At 25.7% G+C, this 22634-nt stretch overlaps 1 protein-coding gene across 3 annotated transcripts in view; it reads left to right on the top strand.

Annotated features, from left to right (window-relative positions):
* Window positions 1–22634, top strand: part of LOC129957748 (recQ-like DNA helicase BLM) — a 61027-nt gene that overhangs the window by 37394 nt on the left and 999 nt on the right. For all 3 annotated transcript variants that reach the window (XM_056070172.1, XM_056070170.1, XM_056070171.1), the window contains 12 exons: window positions 933–1051; window positions 2146–2259; window positions 4764–4862; window positions 6152–6300; window positions 6420–6554; window positions 6650–6770; window positions 8443–8638; window positions 9508–9689; window positions 11498–11621; window positions 11938–12155; window positions 16484–16799; window positions 20853–21063. In XM_056070172.1, coding sequence (XP_055926147.1) covers window positions 933–1051; window positions 2146–2259; window positions 4764–4862; window positions 6152–6300; window positions 6420–6554; window positions 6650–6770; window positions 8443–8638; window positions 9508–9689; window positions 11498–11621; window positions 11938–12155; window positions 16484–16799; window positions 20853–21063 — 1984 coding nt within the window. The remainder of the gene's footprint in view (window positions 1–932; window positions 1052–2145; window positions 2260–4763; window positions 4863–6151; window positions 6301–6419; window positions 6555–6649; window positions 6771–8442; window positions 8639–9507; window positions 9690–11497; window positions 11622–11937; window positions 12156–16483; window positions 16800–20852; window positions 21064–22634) is intronic.

The raw sequence follows: 22634 nt of genomic DNA, 5'->3' as shown, positions 1-22634 counted from the left end.
AATGTATTGTAATCAGCAAAAAAATTTGAACTGATTTTGGCGAATCTCCCATGTTTAAGATCTTCCTGAATCCAAAAAAATAATTTTTGGCATTCTGCCAAAAATTATTTTGGTCCGCACTTTAACATATGTCAATAAATGCTTTGAAACTCGAAGCTGAAAATTTAGTGAATGTAAATATGACTAAATTTGTAGATTTCTGTCAAATTTTTAATGAAATTCATTCACTGGAATTTAGCCTGCCTAATTGATTGAATACAAGTGAACTTGATAGCTACAAAACATAAAAAGGCTAAGTAGATAAAACTTGAAACGCAAGTTTGTCATCTAAAATATAGAAACTTATCAAATGTTGTACATATCCATTTAATGATTGACCATTTGTTATTCTGCACTTTCATATTGCACATGAACATAGTAATTCATAAATACAATGATTTGGACTCTCAAAATTCAGTATGTTACTTTGTGGCTATAACAGTAATCATGTGTTAAGTTTTGATTTAATTGGTTGGCAAAAAAAAAAAAAAAAAAAAAAAAGTTCAGTAAAATTACTGCTAGATTCACACCAAAGATCTATATTTTATGACTGTCATTCATTCTTGTCATGCAAGGTACTTGCAGCCTTACCCCCAGCCAACCCTCCCAAGGTCCAAAATTTATGTGGTGGAAGGGGGAGAGTAAAAAAAAATTATGAGTGTTTTGAAAGAAGTTTCGCCAGACTGCTCCTACTGGTTAAATTTCACAATTACAAATTTTCAGAACACTGTTATGTGGGACTAGAAGAAATTATTTTATATTTATAGTCTGATTTAAAAATGTGACATGCAATTTTCTTTTTTTTTTATTTCAATGATTTGTTTCATCTTTCTTTAATAAGAAAATTTTAATAAAGTATGCCAAAGTCATAATACATCTATCTTATATTCCAGGCGGAGGGAAAAGTTTGTGTTACCAGCTTCCCTCTTTAGTAAATAGTGGTGTTACAGTAGTTGTATCACCATTACGGTCTCTAATTATGGATCAAGTACAAAAGCTCAATTCGCTGGATGTAAATAGTTTATTTTATAATTCTATTTGTTACCATCATTTGTCAATTATGCTTAACATGTATCATTTTTGAAGTTTATTTCTTGTAAATAATATGAATGTTAGAAAATTAGCTCTTTATTATATCTCCTTCTCAACTTGTCATTATTGATTTTTTTTTTTTTTTTTTACAATGCATGCATAGTATAATAATCATATTTCAGTTTATCTATATCAATTATGCAAATTCTGTTAAAAAACCATATTGAAAAATATAAATCCAACTTATATTTTGCCAGTCAGAATTCACCTTAGTTATAAATCTTGTGTATTGTAACTGGAAAATTTATTATAATATATTCTTTGCCTTTGATATTTGCTTTCCACATGGGCTTTTCTGCAATGCAAGATTTTAAAATTTAAACAATGTAATATTAAATTTGGATAAATTGTAAGAAAAAAATTACAGGAGAGTAAATTCTATTTTAAGTTAAAAGTTGCTAATCTTACAAAAGTTATTTTGTAAGTTTTATTGCACTTCTATTGTAGATGAAATATATTTTTATTTTATAAGCCGTATTTCAGAAAGAAAGAAAAACAAGATTATCTAAAAGAATCATTTATCTATTAAGACTTATTAACTATTGTTTATTCTAGTTGTTTAATTTAAACTTCCTACTTCCTTATATTCTTTTGGTTTAATACTTGCGTTATATACTTAAAAAACTTAACATGACTTTAATTCTTCAGACATTTTTGTAGTTTGGGTAGAACTGTAAGAACAATTGTATAACGAGAATGAATAGAGATACCACCAATAGTTTATTAGAGACCATTAGCTTTTTTTAAGGAATCTAAAAACTCAACCTGATAAAAAGTTGGTCAACAAGTTTTCAAAGTTTACATTTTGAAGAAGAAATTTGTCTTAAGAATATTGTAAAATTTAAATAATTTTTTATGTAAATTTTAAATGCATTTTGTTAAGCAAAATTCAAAAAACATTTTTACTTATATAGCAGTTTCAGCAATGTTTTATTATGAATACTTTAATTTTGTCATTCTTCATTTAGTTAATTGTAAAATATTAATTAGTATGTTTGTCTCCAAATTTTTCAGATCCCTGCATGCTGCTTAACTGGAGATACTGATGCATCTACATCTAATTATATATATCAGCAACTTGCATCAAGAGAGCCAAGCATTAAGTTGCTTTATTTAACACCTGAAAAAGTAAGTTTTTTTTTTATGTAGTATTTAACTGTTATAACTGTTAAATCTCCAAACCAGATCATTGAACTTGCTGATTCCAAATTTGCAAAGTTTTACTGTGTGTGATAAAAACTGACAGTTAAAAACTATTTTTTTAAAAATCGTAATAAATTTTCAATTAATGAAAGGTGAAATAGAAGTTCATAGTTTTTTTTTTCAGTATTTTATAATTAACCTTTAAAAATCTTTTCCAGAAAATTTATTTTTATAACTGCTTTAAAAGAAAACAAAGATTAACCTTCTAATGGTATTAATTTACTCTGTAATGTTTTGCATAATTTTAACTAATGCTTATGACTGACTTTTTCCTCTGAGAAATATGATGTGTAAGAAATTTTTACTCCTCTCAAAGTGAGGATAGATATAAAGAGTGCAAAGAAACCGTAGTATTGTTTGTAGATGCTATATATATATAAATTTATCATTTGTTATTACAAATCAGCAATGTGTCTTTGAGATTTCTTTTCAAAACTTTAATTTGATCTTAAATTAATTAGCTGGTACTAAATTTTAATTATTGTTCGAAATTTAAAATAAAATGATGCCAAAAGGAATTCATTTTTCACATTTTAATTCACATTTCATTTTAAAATGCAGAAAATCATTCCAACAATTATGCTGAGTACAAATGTTCAATCCTGTTTCAATTTAATGCTATATCCCCCTGTTTCAATTAAACGCTGCAAAATAAATTAAAACATTTTAAACAGAACATGAAGATATAAAACGAATTTTAAATATTGTACATATTTTCAAGAAGTTTAAATTTGTCTTCCTAATATTGATTTCAGTGTTGAATATCATCATTCTTTTCATCTTAATTGACACTTCAAATTTTATGTGTGCAATTTTATTAATATGTATATATATAATGTGGTAGGAAGTTTAAAAATAATATTTGAGAAGTGGTTTATCAGTGTTAGATTCAATTTGACAGTTGTAGTTTGAACTGTACTTTAAATATAAACCTTAGAATTTCAATTATATTTTCTTAATGACTTTTTGGATATATCTAACTTTTGTTCCCTGAAAAATATTGATAATAATGTCTGAAAAATAAACAGTTTGATATTTAAATTAAACTAAGAATAATGATGTGGCATTTTAAATTTATTCCTTTGGATAATTTTGTTTCAGAATATCTAATTTAATATGTGATGATGACTATTTTAAAAAACTAGCAGCTTATGACTCGAAAGCACACAAGTAGTTTGCTGCCAGTTATGGCAGTCACAGCTGAAGAAGTTAGTAGATAAATGACAGATTAGAACTGAAAATTTCAGACAAATTCTATTATTATCAAAATCCATGCTTACATGAGCCTAAAGTTAAATCCAATTTTAGTATCATCACTTTTGAAGCAAATAGACTAAGCATAAAATTTTTTGATATCATGCAGGCTATGAAGCATAAATTTATACTAAAAGGAATTTTTAGCTCAATTGCATAAAAAGAAGTAAGCTGAAATTTCTGTAAAAACATGATTCAACAACAAAGAATTACAAAGCTGAAATTTATAATGAAAAAAAAAGTTTGTTATAAACAATAAAGTTTAAGGGGGGAGGGGGGATGTGTCAAAGTAAGCTGCAAAGAAAATATGTGGCAAAGTTGCGAAATGCAGACAAATATTCATGTAAAAAAATAAGGCCTAAGGTCTCAAAAATTTCTTCCACATTTTGATCTTGTACACTGTTACTGTACTTTTATTACTTTGTTTAGTGTGACTAATATTTTAAAGCAAACTGTGAAAATATCAACTGAGGCACGTCAGTGAAAAACCTATAAAAAAAGATAGTAATGTGTCCAAGATACACCACAGAGCTCCACTGAACATTAAAGAAAAGTTTACTAAAATATACTAGTGAAGTTCTAGCTTTCGCCTTGTATTTCTTGTCCTATATACACTTAAATTTATCCTAGTCAGTATACTTCTTAAAATGTCTTTGAAAAAAAATCATATATAATTGATTTCCTTTATAAATATTTTGAAATAAATATAGGGGACTGCAGTTTTTGGTAATTTTTTTCTGCACATTAACTATTTAATTAATATTTTTCGCTTCTTTTTCCTTCACTCATTTTTTCATGCCATAATTTTAGATTTCCTTCTTTCTTCCTTAGAATACCAGGGAACTAATATAATTAGTAACATAAGATGTGGGAAATGCAAATTTAGTCAGTAAAAAGTCAGAAAACTTTTTTTTATAACTTCTGTAGCCACTCTATTTCATAGAGAAAAAAAAATCTTAAAGAATGAATAGAAACTATTATCCATAATTATTATATTAGCTTTTTCAGAATGATCATTAACTTTTTATTCCTGGGCTTCAAAGATGGACGTCTTTTTTTTTTCATTATTTCAAAATTATGCTTACTATAAATTATTTAAATGAAAATTATATTTTTTCTCATGTGATTTTATACATTCTTATAATTCTGTACTTGTATTTTTTCCATATATTTAGATCAGTGCCAGTGCTAAACTTATGTCTTGTTTTGAAAATCTTTATGCTAGAAACATGATTCAGAGATTTGTTATTGATGAGGCTCACTGTGTCAGCCAGGTTTGAAAATAATCTTATTTTAAAATTTTACTTTTTATACAAACTGAGTTAGATTTTAATAATTTATTTTGTATATTTCTATTAAAGTAGTTGAATATCTAATATAGCTATTTATTTAATCATGTTATAAAAAATCAATGCTTGAAATAAATGTTATTGTATTATTTCCATCCATTGAATTAAATTTAGTCTCTGATTAAGTAGCTATAAAAATGTTTAACAGTTCATTTATTCTATTTTTACCATAAAAAATATAATGTTTAAAATACAATTTTAGCTTGTATCATGTTTTCATAATTTTTATTCATTATTGATGATTTTTATACCATTAATTACTGCTTTTTTTAATCCTTTTTTTTAATTTTAATGTTTTTTAATATATATATATATATGATGATTTACATTCTTTTTAAAATTTCCTGTATTACTGCAGTTTGATATTTTTTGTATTTTTCATTCTTAAAATTAACCGCCACCTTCACCACAAGAAGAGAGATCAATAATAGGAAAGTTTAAAAATATTTGAAATATGGAAAGTTTTAAAGTTTTCTTTATAATGTAATTTTAAATTAAACATTTTTCCATTGTAATTGCCTTTTCCTATATGTCTTCAATTTTATTGTTTACCATTCTCAGGTTTCAACTTTCAATTGAAAGTTAATTCTGCTGGCTTTACCCTTAATATATTTTTAAAACCTTTAGAAAAATACTCCAAGCTTGTGAAGTTTTTTTGAATGATACGCCTTAATATTTAAAACATTTAGTTTTAAAATCTTTGATTAGTTTTTGTAAACATATCATTCAAAAAATGCTAAGTTCATAGATGTGTTACTTTATTAAAACTATCAGTTTTTAAAGAACTTTCAGAACTGTGGGAGAATTCATTGTATATAGATATGTACAGAGGGTGGGGAATTGGGGCAATTTAAAGTTTAATGAATCCACAAAGAAAATATATGCTTTAAAATACTTAGATTACAAACTTTTTTTTAATGACTATCTTATTTACCTAAAGTAATCCTGAAAATGCCTGATTTAAGGACAAGAATTTAAGGAATTTTCTTTTCTAATTAATGAAATTCTACTGATTGAATATATTATTCACTGTTGTAAAGCTAATTACTAATTAACTGTTAATAAAACTCACTGTTTGTTATTTTGAATTTGAAGAGGTAAAAAGTTTTTAAAATGTAAGCTTGATTTAATACATTTTGAATAATACTCAACTGCAAAAGCTCAAGGTATTGATATAGCTTTTAAATGTGTAAACTGTATTTTAAATGTTTCAGTGGGGGCATGATTTCAGACCAGACTATAAAAAACTGAAAATTCTCCGAGAAAAATTTACTAATGTACCAATGATAGCACTAACAGCTACAGCAACTCAAAGAGTCCGTATGGATATTTTGCATCAACTAAGTATGCCATCACCCAAATGGTAAGTCTTGTTATCATTAATTCTTTTTCATGTTGAAAATATTATATAAAATATTGAATTTAAATAAAATATAAATAAATATTTTTTCTTATTACATATATTTTTAATTTTTATTGCAGGTTTCTGCAAAGTTTTAATCGGCCAAATCTCAAGTATGAAGTACGACTGAAAACAAAAACTGTTGTGCAAGACATTATAAAACTTATCCATACCAAATTTAAAAATATGTGTGGAATAATTTATTGTCTTTCAAGGTAAGTAATACTATATTAAACTTGTTTAAAAATTACATAACTTTGTTCTTACAATTTGGAACATATTAAATGATTTAGCAAATAAATGTTTTTAGAAATGATTGTGATGCTTTGGCTGTGGAGTTGGTTAAAAATGGAATAAGTGCATCAGCATATCATGCTGGAATGAATAACCGGGATGAAGTACAAGAATGTTGGATCAATGACAAATTTAAAGTAAATATACTTACATTTTATAATAATGGTAAAAATATAATATTACTCTTACAGTTTATATACTTTTTTCATCATTTCATTTAATTTTGAATTCAGTTAGCAAGCTAGACATTTTCAATATAATATGAATGCCTACAAAAGTATTTATTATATATGCATTCATATTTTTCTTCCTTTTTTTTACGACACCAAGTTTTAAATTGTATGTTAGCAAACATTCCATACCTCTTTTATATATTATATAATTTAAGAAAGCAAAATAAACAGATATATTAGACCATAATTATGACAAGAAGATAATGTAAATTCATTATTTAACCTTCCATTGGGTGCAACTATTCTGTGAGATGAAGTCATGAAAAAAATGTTTTGGAACAATTTCATGATTTGTTCAAATTTATCAATAAAAACAGCAAAGAAAAATTAAAATGTTATCTAAAAGCCTAAATATACTCAAATGTAAGTGAAAAGTTCTTTTTAATATGTTTTTTTAACATACATTCAAAAATTGCATTAATTGAGTACATTAATCTCTTAGATGAATTGCACCCGATCGTGTTAGGATTTGCATTGCGCCCGACGGAAGGTTAATTTTTTAAAGTTCTTTCTTGTTCAGAATTAAATTTTATGGATACTGTAAATAAGTAGTTGAAACCTTGATTTCAGAGTTGCAAGTTCAAGGCTCATTTCGCTGTGTATGTGAGCCTGTTGTACATTAAGACTTAAATCGTGAGTATAGTATAGAAATTTAGTGCCAGCCCTACTGTAGTATTCATCCTCTCATCATAGAGAGTGTTGATTTTGCTTACTTAATTGGAATAAATTGAATGAAAATAAGTTTTTAGTATATATAAGATAAACTTTATTTAATTAATATTTTATAATTATTTTATCTCTTCTTATGCTAATTGTGAATATTTTATAAAGATTCAAGAATCTGCAATTTTGTTATTCAAATAAGTATGAAAACTGATATATATTATTTTCAATAAAAATACAATACCCATTTTGAATCTGTATTAAATAAGAAAGTTTAATTTAGACTTATAGTCTCCATTATCAATTTAATATGAAAAAAATTGTAAGTAATAGTAATGCTATTCTCATGATGACTTAAACTGGACAAATGTTTAACATTCCAACCTTTTCTACAATAAGAAATAAATAATAAAACTCCTTATGTGTTAGAATTTTAAATTTACTTTTCAAAAACTTTTTGCATTAATAACTGTGTTTTTGACAATGAACTGAAAAGAAAAAAAATTACTAGATTAGTTTACATTGTTAAAATTTTGCATCTTGCCTCCCCTATTAGTACTAGATACTGAGTGATATATCCATGATTTTGTTTGATGTCTTGAATAAAGATTAATATAATAGGGAAATATCAAAATAATGTTGTTGGGCATTTAGTGCTAACATTTTTCTGTATAAAATATTTTAAATCCAAATTGTATTCTTTATTTAGTCTGGTTAATGTTATTTCAGATTACTTTTCATGGCAGCAACAAACATATTTACAATTTCCGTAGTTTCAACTAAGCATTACAATTTTAGAGTTTTTTTTTCAATTATCTTCTTTTTCTTATATATTAGCAGAATTGTATAAATTGTATGCAAATTTATTAAAATATATAAACTCAAATTATTTTATTGAAACTAAATTTTTCAGGTTATTTGTGCAACTATTGCTTTTGGTATGGGAATAGACAAGCCTGATGTGCGGTTTGTTATCCATCATGCAATACCTAAATCTCTTGAAGGTTATTACCAAGAATCAGGAAGAGCTGGTAGAGATGGAGAACATTCATGGTGCATATTGTATTATAATTATAAAGATATGCATAGATTGAAAAGGATGATTATGAGTATGATGGTTTGATTCTTGCTTTTTTCTTTTCTTTTACTTTCCTTATTTATTCATTTTGGGAAAATATTCTTTAATCGTTTGAAAATTCTACATGAAATCTATAAGTACTGATTAATTATTTAACAATTAAAAAATTATTATTATCTGAATTATAAAGTTAATTCACTTTTTATAAAAAGCTAAATTTTGCTTATTTTTTTAATAATATAATTAGAATGGATTGAACTATGCAGTAGAATAATGCTTTCTTAAAATTTAGGTGAATCAATATTTATATCCAAAAGCAAACATATCTTAAACAAAATAATAATATAGTACTTCTTGTTGCTTTCTTTGAGAAATAATATGTATTCATGTAAATGTATCAATGTGAAATAAAAATTTTATTTAACATTTATTTTTTAAGAATATAAACTATAATAATCAATATTAAATGCATTCCCAGAGTATTTTAATCTGTATTTATTTTAGATTAGAGGAATGGATTAATTTAATCCTCATCTAATCATGCTCTAATCCCTAATTTGTTATAATTCCACATCTAATAATTCATTGGCTTAAATTTGTTTGAAAAAACATATTGTTTGGTTAATTCTGCAATGATTAGAACTTTATTCATGTCAAATATAGGGCACAAATTTAGAATGAAATTGCATTAGATTAAGTTTTTTCTGTCTCTGTAAAAGGATTGGTTTAGAACTAACTGACAAAATAATGATAACATTTCTTATTTTTCTGATTATTTCACAAACCACAGATCATTCATATTGCAACCAAAGGTTTTGAATTTTTCTCAATTTGCTTCTTATTTTGTAGTATTATTTTGTATTCTGTTGAGATTAATAATTATTTTAATTTCTCTCTCAGAGGACGAGGCTAATAAACATTCCTGGGGCACTCATTTTGATAATTTATATAGAATGGTGTATTATTGTGAGAATAAGACAGACTGCCGTAGAGTATGGATGTTGGGATACTTTGGAGAAATATTTGATAAACAGCTGTGCCTAAATGATCCTGTTACAGCATGTGATAATTGCTTTTCTAAGGTAATGCTAAAAAGCCTATATGGATCATTATTTATCCTTACCTTAATGTATGTTAGATGAGTAGTTTTTGGCTTGCAATATTATAGTCTCAAGTTAAATCAAAATGAAGGGAAAGCTTATAATCATATTTAAAAAAATCAAATCCAGTATTTAATTTCCATTTAACTTTTTTCCAACATTTTTTTGTTTTCCTCACATTTATTTAATTGATGTGATTTTCATGGTTTATATTTTTTACTTGCTGGAGTTTATGTTTATTATTATCAAAAATTATTGTAATATATATAATTTTATTGTCTATTGTATCAAACATGAACGAGTGGCAATAAGAAATTTTTTATGGGCTATTATTGTCATGGTTGTATTTTTTAAGTGCATATCAATGCTGTTCAAAACACTGATGAGAATAATACATTAAAAAAATTTTTTGCCCTCATATCTCCATATCTGATATCTAAAATTAAAGCATAATTTATGTATTTAATTTTTTCCTTTTTCTTGATTTCCCAGAGTGGTGGAGCCAGACATTCTATTGAATGTTCCAAAGATATTTAAAAGAACTATAAATGATAGCGGATACTCATTTTATATTTTCAGTTTTCCCATTTAAGAATTCCTCTTCTTGCTTATTAAATAAATTTCTTATAGAGATTGACAATCAAAAAAAAATTTGATTGATAACACTTTTCTGCTATAAATGAAACTAATTGAAATAAATACATATACTTAATTACATCAAAGTTATCTATTTATATAATTTAAGCTCTTTCTGTGTTATTCCATTTATAATCTATTTTTAGTGGAAAAACATTTTATAACACCATTGTGTTTATAAGAGTGTTGCTATTGCAAAATTTAAATTAATAAATGATAAAATAGCACTTTATTTAATGATAATGTTTATCCAAAGTTATAATTTTATAAATTCTACTGAATTTTATTATATTAAGAGGACTTTTTTTAAATATTTTGCTACATAAATAAAAAGTATTAAAAAAAATTCAAAGGGAACTATTACTGTGAATGTTTTCACAGCCTCAATGCTGTTCCATGCAATCCCATTTTCAATAAAGATTCTTAATTTAAGAAGCCATTTTATTATTTTTCTTCTTGAAAAGAATATCTTGCATGAAATTATTACTTATTTAGTTCCAATCTATTTTCAAATTAATTATTGATGTATGAAAAATCCTTTAGTGTTTTTTTATCTTTACTATGTATCTATTAATTCAAAAACAAATTATTTTAAATTCCATTTATCTATAAAGTTGAAAGCAAATGAAAATTTTTGATTTTGTTGAAATGGTTTCCCTATTGAATTCTTGTCTCATATATTTTTATATCTTCATTATTATTATTTTTTCCTGGTATATGTCTTTATGTAGGAAGTGTTTGAAAATTGTGATATAACAGAAGATGCTATGTATTTACTATGTATCTATTAATTCAAAAACAAATTATTTTAAATTCCATTTATCTATAAAGTTGAAAGCAAATGAAATTTTTTGATTTTGTTGAAATTGTTTCCCCATTTGATTCTTGTCTCATATATTTTTATATCTTCATTATTATTTTTTTTTTTTCCTGGTATATGTCTTTATGTAGGAAGTGTTTGAAAATTGTGATATAACAGAAGATGCTATGTATCTATTAACTCAAAAACCAATTATTTTAAATTCCATTTATCTATAAAGTTGAAAGCAAATGAAAATTTTTGATTTTATTGAAATTGTTTCCCCATTTAATTATTGACTCATATATTTTTGTATCTTCATTAATTTTTTTTTCTGGTATATGTCTTTATGTAGGAAGTGTTTGAAAATTGTGATATAACAGAAGATGCTAAAGCAATTGTACAGTGTGTCGCTAAAATTGTTGATCATCGTAGAGGAAAAAATTACACCCTTCCTTATTTAGTGGATATATACAAAGGTAATGATTTTTCATCTATCGGTCGTTATCAAATGAGAAGTTTACATCTGACGATAAATGTTTACCAAAAATTATGCCTGTTAAGGCTTCTTCATTGAATACATTTTGTAAAGATTTCTTGGTAGAAAATATAATTAATATATATATATATAATATTGCATGTGATTTTTTCCCCCTAGACATCACATTTGTACACAATATAAATACATATGCATTTTATAATAAGAGAGTATGTTTCAGTTAAGTGTAACATTGGTTTGCATTTCATCAAATAACTCAAATAAAATATGTAAATAATGCAATATTTTCGTTGTAGGTGCTAAAACACAGAAAATATTGGCTGCAGGTCATGACAAGTTGGAACTTCATGGTAAAGGCCAACACTTGAATAGGTCTGATGCAGAAAGACTTTTGAGGAAATTAGTTTTAGATCAATTTTTACATGAAGATTTGTATATTAATAAGATGGACTTGCCTATAACATATATTTATTTAGGAAAGCGAGCTAAAGAGTTGCTTTCAGGAAAAGTCAAAGTAATTTACTTGCATTTTTTTATTTTATATTTTATGATGATAATAAATGATTAGTTAACAGGTTAAAATATTTAAAAGTACTATCTTGAGGAATTCGTCTACATCAAAATATGTATAAGAGATTTCAACAAAATTAAAGCCTATATTTCCAACTAGTCACCAAAGGTGATTAATTAATAATAAAAGTGTTTCAAAAAGATTTTCAAAGTAAAAAACTCTAAGTATGTTTTGTAAGAAAAACAGTAAAACTATAGTTATGATAATAAGACATTTCTTATTATCATACATAACTTCTTACACATAGCTTGATGAACATAAATTCTTCAAGATTGTAATTTTAAGCATTAAATTATAATAGACATGAGGGCTGTATTATTTTAATAACATTACACTTGCTCTATTCACCATGTAAGTTAAATTTCCTAATGGAGACCGATTTCATGGCATTGTAGTGCTATTAAAAATGTAACTTTATTGTACCTGTATGTTCTAACTTTTGTCACACCATACCTTCACTTTCTTATTCCTTCATCTCTACTAACAGCAAAGATATTTATGTATGTGTTGGCACTCTATAAGCCAGACTGTTTGACTACATCTACCAAACTTGGCACATTTATACTTTGGAGGATGGAAATACGTACTTCGTAATGAGTTTAAGTTGAATTTAAAATCAAAATTAAAAAGCAAGCTGCATTTTGGTGTGTTTCCATGATAAGTTCCAAAAATATTACAGCACAAAAATGATTTTTACATCATCATAAAATTAAACTATATATATAATTTTAATGATATCTGTTTTGTCATTCATATTTTTTCCTGAATTTTGGAAATTAATTATTTTATTGCTCTGAAATTCAAATCAGTTTATTGTTTCATTACATGCTTTTTTTCATTATTCCAAGCTAAGGAAGAACGATTCTGTTTAATCTTTGTGTAATTTACAAGGTGAATGAAAAGTCCTGCAAAAGTTTAAAAAATAGATGAACCAGATATGTATAAATTTAATGTATTACGATGTCATGGGACTAGTCTTCATCAAGAAGCTTCATCTACAGAACATATGTAAAAATATTAAATAACACAGCTTTAAAATCTGACAATTTTATGGAATTAGATTCATTAAGTTATATCAGAATAATTTAGTTGAAATTATATTTTTATAGTACAAAAAAAATAACTTTAAAAATTGTCAAAATTTAGAAAAAAAATGACCTAACAAATATCATTAGGATGTTAATTTAGTTAATGGTATAAAAATAATTTTTGTGCAGCAATAATTTTAAAAATTACTGCAAATCATTCAGTATAAGCTTTATTTCTAGTTAAAATCCCCCTCCTCCAAAAAAAAAACAAAAAAACCCTCGCTTATACCTGCACATTCCTTTCCTTTAAAAGTCTATTCATACTAAAATTTGTAAATAGGTTGAATGGTCTGATTTGTAGAAGTTTGACACACACATATATTCTCCATTATTAGTGGAGATTGATATCAGGTAAGTTTTCTGGATGAAGATTTGCAAATAATCTTAAGAGAAAATTCTAATATCTTCAAACATTTTGTACTGATTTTTTTCCTTCATTTTGTTATAAATATTATTCAAAGGAATTATCTGAAGTATTCAGTGAAGTTGATTGTTTCTTATTGAATAAATTTGTGGTATACAAGTTTAGATCTTCTTAATGCCTTTAGAAATGAATGATAAATGTATAGCATTACACTGACTTAAAAATTTCAACTATGCTAGGTTAAAAAATTTTGTTTGGAATGTATTAACATTGAATGTATTAAAGTAAATTTAATGTTATTTATAGAGATCTTGGTTTGATTTCTTTTTTTTTTCTCTCAAGTTTTTGAGATTTAATTATTCAGTGCAATTTGTATTCAAACAATAGCATGTTTGATCCCGAGTAATGCATAACTAATTATAAATATAATGGATTTAAATATATTTATGAAAATGCATGATTATTAATAAATAATAGCTTTTTTACAACCGTGAGCAAAATAAATCTGAATATTTAATATTATAAAATTGTTAGTAGTACTTCTAACATTAATAGATAATCAGATTTACCAATTTCTAAAATTATTTTGTCAGAAAAAATATGGCTATTAAATCAAGAAAATAAAGTGGAAATAAGGTCGATTTTTTTTTTTTTTTTTTTTTTTTTTTTTTTTTTACTATAAAATATCTGGAATATCTATCCAATTCATTTTAATGGAATATGAATTTTTTTAATCAAAAATTGTTTGATGGATGGATTAATGTATTATACATTTTGTTAATTATTCAACTCTAATTTTTGCTAAAAGTTTCTATATAACAAATAAGAAATAATTATGGATTTCAAAAGACACTGTCTTTCCCTCATTGCAAGAAATTTTATTTTGATAATATTTTTAAACTTGCTACATTAAAAAAAATATCATATTTTTATTGAATGAAATACATTATAATGATGTCTTGAATTATTTTGTAATAAATTCAAAAATTTCTGATAGTAAATAGTCACATCTGTAGTTATCTAAATTCATTTAAAATTTACAGAAGATGTAGCAATTAATATGAATTTTAATATTTGTTTTGACAGAAATTTTGTAATATTCGCATCTTCAAATATGTTTTTCTTTTTTCTTGTTTTTATAGATTTTCTCTTTTTTATTATTATATAATAATTTGCTATGCAAAATATCTGTTTTTCAAAAACGAATATATTGAGGTTTTTCAAATATTTTGTTCCTTATATATATTCCATGATATTGTTAAGTGACTGTGTACATTGAAGGGCCACACTGGTGTGTGTGTATATTTCTGTGTTAATAGAAGTATGCAGTCAATCAGATTCGATAAGATCAGCAACATTTATATAAGACAACAAATATCTGGCAAAGCTATTAGATCAGTTCCTGATGTTACAATCGTAGGTTCTTAATATTTAAGTGAGTTTGAATGTGATATTGTAATCGGTGCAAACAAGATGGGCCATAGCATCTCCGAAGTTGCTATGAAATTTGGATTCTTGCCTGCGATCATTTCACTAATGTAATGTAAACATCAAAAATTTGGTATAACATCTAATTTTTTTTTTGTACTTATGGCCGGATAAAGATCGTAAAAGAACAAAACAAACGATAACTGATGTGAATCATTAAGGAGAATGGTGTGCAGCTCTTCCTCAACTTGCGAATTACTCAATGGACGAGCATTGATACGGGCTTTCGGAGTCGAAGGCCCACTCATTTACCATTGTTGATTAACAATAAACAGCTTTATATAGTTCAGCAACGGATTGTAAAACCCTCCGCGTTTTTGCGCATGCTTTAACATGGGTTTAATTTTTCAAAAAAGGGGTGAGAGGAAAGATGAAAGGAGGAAATGTTTACATTTACTAGTATGTAATAGGGAAAATCCAAGGTCAAAGGGAATACCGGAAATGCACTCATCGTTCCGCGTCTCACCCCTTAGAGATGGAATCCTCGAAATGTGGTCGTCTCAGAATCTGTTGACGAACTATACCTCTCCTGGGCTTGCCTACACAACCGTTGGATTGTTGATGTTTGGAAAAAATGTTGCTTGGCCTAATGTGTCTCTTTCCATTTGTATTGGGTGGGTGGGCATATAATAGTATGGAAACAACCTCATGAACCCTACATGTCAACAAGAGACTATTTAAGCTGGTGGAAGTTGTGTAATAATCTATGTTGGGACTCCTGATATGCCATGATTCTGACTAGTGACAAATACACAAGTATCCTGCGTGATCACTTATATTCATTCTTATTTGTTGTGCATTCTGATGGACTTGGACGATTTCACCTGCACAGAGCGACACCCCACACGTCAAGTGGCCCCTGGAACACTCTTCTGAATTCAGGCATTCCTCAAAAACAACATTATTAGTCATCCTGAGATGTCTACTGTTCAGAAGAGGTCTCTACCTCATAGCACTCCTGTGGATTCACAGATTGTCCTGCAGGATCCATGGTGTGAATTCCTTCCAGCATGCTTTCAGACATTAGTCGAATCCATGCAACATCATATTGTGGCACTTCTATGTGTTCACAGTTGGTCTTGCATGATATTAGGCTAGTGTGCCAATATTTCATGTTCTTTAATGTCAAATATGTTAGTCTTTTAAATATACTATCTTTTTAACACTTTAAAATATTTTGAATTCTTGATTAAATATTCATTTAAAATTATGTTAATTTCATACAGATTCAACAATACTTTTAAATGTCTTATCACTTCCAGAAAAATAATTTATATACCTTAACTTTGAAAATAAACACAATGTTTTAAAGATGTATTTATTTTTTTTAGATTGTCATGCCTTTCCATAAAGGCATCAAAAGTAAGAAACAGCTTCCTATTGTCACTCCAATCAAGGATAAAGAAATTCTACAACTTATTGAAAAGTGCTATAATGAATTGATTGAAACAAGCAAAGTGATAGCTGCAGAACGTAACATTCATTATACCAATGTCATTAATGTCGAGGCCCTGAGACAAATGTCTCGAGAGATGCCAATGACTGAAGAAGATATGCTAACTATTCCACATATAACCCGAGCAGTATATGAAAAGTATGGCAAAAGATTTCTTAATGTTACTACAAGATATGCAGCTGAAAGATGTGGTATGCATTTTCTTTAGCTTTTATTTTTCATTTGTATATCTTTTTTTCTTTCTCGTATATCTCTGGTATTAGTAAATAAATTTAAAGCTATGCTTTTTCTTTTTACTGCATCCTTAAAACACTAATTAATTTGTATTTCAAATGCATATAGTAATAATTTCCTCTAGTGATTGGTATTAAAAACTACTGTAATACTTTTTTTATTGTCCAGAAAAATGCAATTATTTTTTATACAGGTTACTATGATATTTGAAACTTGTTCAGTTTTATTTTACTGAATTGAAATCCTGAAAAAATAGTTGATTTTTCACTGGGTCATTAAAAATTTATTGGAATATACAATCATAATTTTTTAGAAGAAACAAGAAAAACCTGTTTGTAACTTTGTTTAGCCTTGAGATTTCCATCAACAAAGAAAGGATGTTGATATGGAATGCTGCCTACCACCAATTTGGCTGATTTAAAGAGTGGGGAAGGATTAAGCAGAAATATTGTAACAACTATTAAATAAATCTTGAACAGATCTACAGTTGGAAATAATATTATTATACACCTGAATTCATTGTATCTTTCTAATACTCGGTCGTAAAAATGGATTGATTTTTCAAATATATGGAGAATATTTATTTATATAGCTTTTTGTGAGATTTCAAATTTCTTCCCAGGTAACACATTTGCCGAAACATTCTAATACAAATAAAATTATACTCATATTTAATTATATTTTGCATCACATCATATGTCAAGGAGATTGTTTTTAAATATATAGCTGATCTTAATGTAATAATTTAAAATTTGATTAAGCATTCTACAAATCTTTGCACACAAAAATAATTAACAAATAATTTTAATTTGATTTTGGAATGAAGTAAACTAGAATGTTAAAACAAATTTGGGACTTCAATTTTCATGGGTCATATTGTAACTGGAGATATTTTATGAAACCTTGATAATGCTGTAAAAAAAATGGAATTCAGAAAGGTTTAATCTTCAGTGACGCATTAGTAACTCAGAAGGCATTTAATTAATTATTATTGAACAATTAAATACAAAAAACTTCTTTACATTTTTGATAAATGTGGATAAAATACACATATTGTCAACAATTCATTCAAATGCAAAATAGTATCTACTTGGGATAATGAATCTCATTTTATCTAATGTGTATTATTTATTCAAACAATCTAATAAAAAAAGAGGACCATTTAAAACTTTCAAGGAATTTTCTCAGAAAATTCATAAAATGCAAATTTATTTAATTTATATGTCAAATGTTGAAAAGACAATATTCTTACACCAAAATCTAAAATTGTTGGAAAATATGGCAGAGATCCGACTCCAATTGTCCAACTAAGGTTTTATTTGTCAATCATTAGAATTGACCAACCATTTTTTTTAACATTCTACAAAAGAGACAGGTCATTAATTCATTTCTTTGAACTCTTTTCCTTATCTATCTTTTTATCTTTTGAATATAAATTCTGCGGCCGATTTTAAATTAACATTCTGATAAGCTGAAGACTTGAAACTTTAAGCATAGCTCAGAACTGGATGATAATGTAATATTAACTTACCCTCTTGTCTGTCTGTTCGGCACAAATTTTGCAATCAATTTTAAACTAATCTAATAATGTGCAACTTCCCAATGAACTAGAGATATAAAACTTTAAATATAGTTCAGAACTGGATGGCAGCACAATATTAACTCGCTTCCTTGACTATTTGGTACAAATTATGGCTATTTCATCAGAAATTTAATTTAAAATCAGTTGTAAAATTTTATATATACAAAATTGAAAAGCAGAAAATAATTACTTAACAAATTAAATATACCATGTTTATATATACCATTTAAAATTAATTGTAAAATTTTACACATACAAGACTGAAAAGTAGAAAATAATTACTTAAAAAATTAAATCATATTTTTAAAACAGAATAAAAAGTATAAAATAATTTCTCCTAGCCTCATGCTGCTTTATAACCCCATACAGATTCTTGTAAAAAATCATGATACATTTTTTTTTGTCTATATTATTATTATTTTACACAACATATTTGAAAGACTTTATTAAAAACGCTGCTTGAAGACTTTCATTTCATTAAAAATGTTATTCTTGAAGATCTTGAAACTTTAAATTACATTTCTAAGATTCATAAGCCAATTTGAGAGAAAGCATGAAGTTTGGAGATGGAGCAAAAGAGTGCTAAAAAAAACTTACTAATCAGAAAAAGCAATTAGAAAAAACAGCAGAAGGATTTGAAGCTTGAATGTCAGGACTTTATATGTATCTTTATTCCTAAAACTTTAGATTTCCCATCACAACTAAGTATGAATTGTTTAGGTCTAAAGAGAATGATCAAACAAGTTCATTCCTGCTGTAGCAATACAAAATCTATTCATTCTATTTTTGGTAATTGAAAGCAAAGATGTGGTTTGTTTTAATAGAATTTAACAACTTTCAAACTGATGTTGTTGGCAAAGCAGTTTGAAGTATCCAAATTAAATTAATGTTTTTATCAAAATATTTTCTTAAATCAAAAGTCTTATCCGAAATTGTAGGAAATAATTAAGATTCTAATAATGCTATACAATATTCAAACCATAGTTGAAACAAACTATAGTTGCTATACAATATTCAAACCATTTTTCTTGAAATATTGAGGTTGAAAACAGTAAAGATTAGACAAATATTATAAAACATTTAATATTAGATTAATTGAAAAAATATAGTGAAGTAGAAATTTTTTTTCATTTGAAAAGAATTAAGATTATATGTAAAAGGTACTCTCTCTAAAATACAATAAGAGATATCTAAAATATATCAAAGATAGTTATCGCATAGTAATGAAAAGAGTTATAAAAGCAAACACATTTAAAATGTATGAAATGATTTAAAATAAAAAAAAAGATAAAAATAAAAGAGATGGTGTATGCTCTTCAAAAGTCTAGAATCAAACTAGTTGGAAAAGCAGATATTTTCGATGAGAGAGATCAATGATTTCAATAGCAGAATTAAACATTTTTGAACTGAGTCTTTAAAAGAGCAATTTAAGATATCTTAATGACATACTGCTTCCTGTTCATTTATTTAAATGTAAATAAATATTTTTTGTCTCGCTTGTCTCCTTCATTCTGCCAAATACTGGCAAAAAGTAAAATTGGAGATTCTTGTGGGAATATTATTTTCTTAATGACTTTTGTTTCAGTTGATGTATTTGTAATAGAAAAGCACCCAATAATAGTTTGATCAGCACTTATTAGTCTTACAATGATTAATAATAATAGCACTTACATTATGAGCTTGAAATTCATTCAACTTTGTCTTATTAATTGCAAGATGAATATAACAGGTGCTGTTAGTACTCTTCACTTAAATCTCTAGAAATAATAAGAAAGTTATGGATATTTGAATGTTAATAGTGAAAATATTTTATTTAAATTGTTATTGCATTTTTATGTCTAAAATATGTAATTTTATAACCCTTGATTTTTTCCCCTTTAATAATGAGGACCTTCTAATTTTTATCCTTTCAATTCATCAATATATATTCTAAATCCTTAATTTAAAAAAAAATAACAAGTTTTTATAAACATAGAACATAGTTTAAAACAGATATATATATATATATATATAATCATAATTCCTTAAAAATAAACATATATTGTATCTGTTGAGCTGATATTTAAACCTAAGAGAAATATTTTATCTTTTAAATAATATATTTTTTTCCTGCATATTTAGTAAATAAAACAATTAAAAGTCTCATTGTATGGATTTAAATATATTGTACACTATAAAACTGTTTCCAATAATATAATTACTGGCATCAAAAATTAAAATGTATTTGGTCGATTAATATTTATAATATATACAAAAATAAATGTTTTTTTTAAAATTATTATTATTTAATTTTATCTTTCCCCCTTTCTCTTGTTTAGAAGTTGAAATAGCATCTTTTTTTTTGTTACAGTGAAACTTTTTATGGTTTTATGATATTTTATTTTACTGAGAAATGCTTATTGCTTCTTACTCCATCTATTTGTTATAGTGATTGATGCTGAAAAAGCAGATAATGAAATGCTGTCAGCTTTAACAGATGATATGGATAATTGGTCTGATGCTGAGCCACCATCAACAAAAAGTAACTATAGAAAGGGACAGAAAAGGAAAAGATATGCACAAGGAGGTCAGTCAAAAAAACAAAAAACAGGATTTTGGAGGAAGAAATGGCCTAAAACAAAAGCTAATGCAAAAAACAGGTAAAAATAGAATACAAATAATTTTAAGTTTTATTCTCAATTGGCACTTAATTCCACTTTAACGATTTATCCATATGCTGTGCATGTATTGGAAATTAACTAAAAATTATTAATAATTCATAGATAGTATCATTCAATATAAAAATAAATTGTGTAGATTGCATAAATATCTTAATACTTTGAGTTAAAACAAAATAACACATTTCCACAACAGAAGATATTATTTAATTAGATAATAAAGGAAACTAAACTACTAATTTTGGATCAGTGATATTTTCCCCTTGGAAATTACGAGTAAAAAAAATGATATAATTGGCTTTTTTAAAGTTTGTTAAAAATATTTTATTGAACTTACTAGAAAATTCAAAATACTTGACATAAAAATTTGCTTTTATATCATTAAATTAATGCATGTTACCTAAGATTTTTTTTTTTTTTTTAATCTCTGAATTGGTCTGTAAACATTATTAAAGAATTGAGAATGTCTTGTTAAGAAAGAATTATAATTATAATTATTATTATAATTGTCTTCTTAATGAACTGAGAATAACTGAAGCATTCATATGATTACTTGATTCTTTATGGAAAATGAATATAAAGCTAAAGTACTTGCTCAACAAACTAGATATTATTTATTAATATCCAAATCTTATCAATTTTTGAAAAGCTATTAGAGAAAATCAAACAAATGACAGAAGTAAGAAAAAATTCTAAAAAGAAGTAAATTCTTACTTATATATTTAATATGATTTTTATATACAAACTTTGTTTACTTATGTTTGTAACTTCTTTCAAGGAAATTAAATTTGAGTAACAATACAATAATTATTCTTAATTACATTATTATGCAAAAAAAAAAAAAGTGCTTTAACAAAAATTTTTATAAAAACATTTTAAATAATTTAGTTTCAATGTTATTGAAACATACTCAACAATTCCTTGGGTATTTCATGTTTAAAATTGGATAATCACTTAGTTAATATCTAATTTGGTAACTGATGGTTCTATAATCAGAAACTCTTATCTTAATATTGGTTCTTATTTTTCTAAGATAAATTTTGACTATGCACCTTGTCTAATGGCAATTTAACAAATTTTTTACAATATCAAATAAATATCCTGATAAGTTTTGAATTATTTAACTTATAAAATGTGAATTTTATTCAATTTTTAGCCAACTATAATTGACTCTCACATGTGATTATTATTATTATTATTTGTTTCAAAAATTATGAGAACAGTTACAAGTAAAAATAAATAAAAGTTTTGAGACTTATAGGCTTTGAGATAAATATTATTTTATTCATGCTTTGAGGTCATTTTAGAATAAAAGCTGACTGGTAAACCTTTTACTATGTACATTTCAAATGTTATTATTTTATTAATATCTTACTCTTCCTTAGAAATTAAAATATTGGTTTAAGAAAGAATGACAGAAGCATAACTATCATTTTAGTTGCACAATATTATCAACATATTTTATATACTTTTTCCTATAAATTTCATGCCATTTACTGAATCAAAATCTTTCATTTTTACACTTATACTTTTATTTCTTACTTATTTGTATG

The sequence above is a fragment of the Argiope bruennichi genome, chromosome 2 (genome assembly GCF_947563725.1).
Source record: "Argiope bruennichi chromosome 2, qqArgBrue1.1, whole genome shotgun sequence".
NCBI classification, from domain to species: domain Eukaryota; kingdom Metazoa; phylum Arthropoda; class Arachnida; order Araneae; family Araneidae; genus Argiope; species Argiope bruennichi.
The sequence above is the reverse complement of the archived record's forward strand: the minus strand, read 5'-3'. Positions and strand labels throughout refer to the sequence as shown.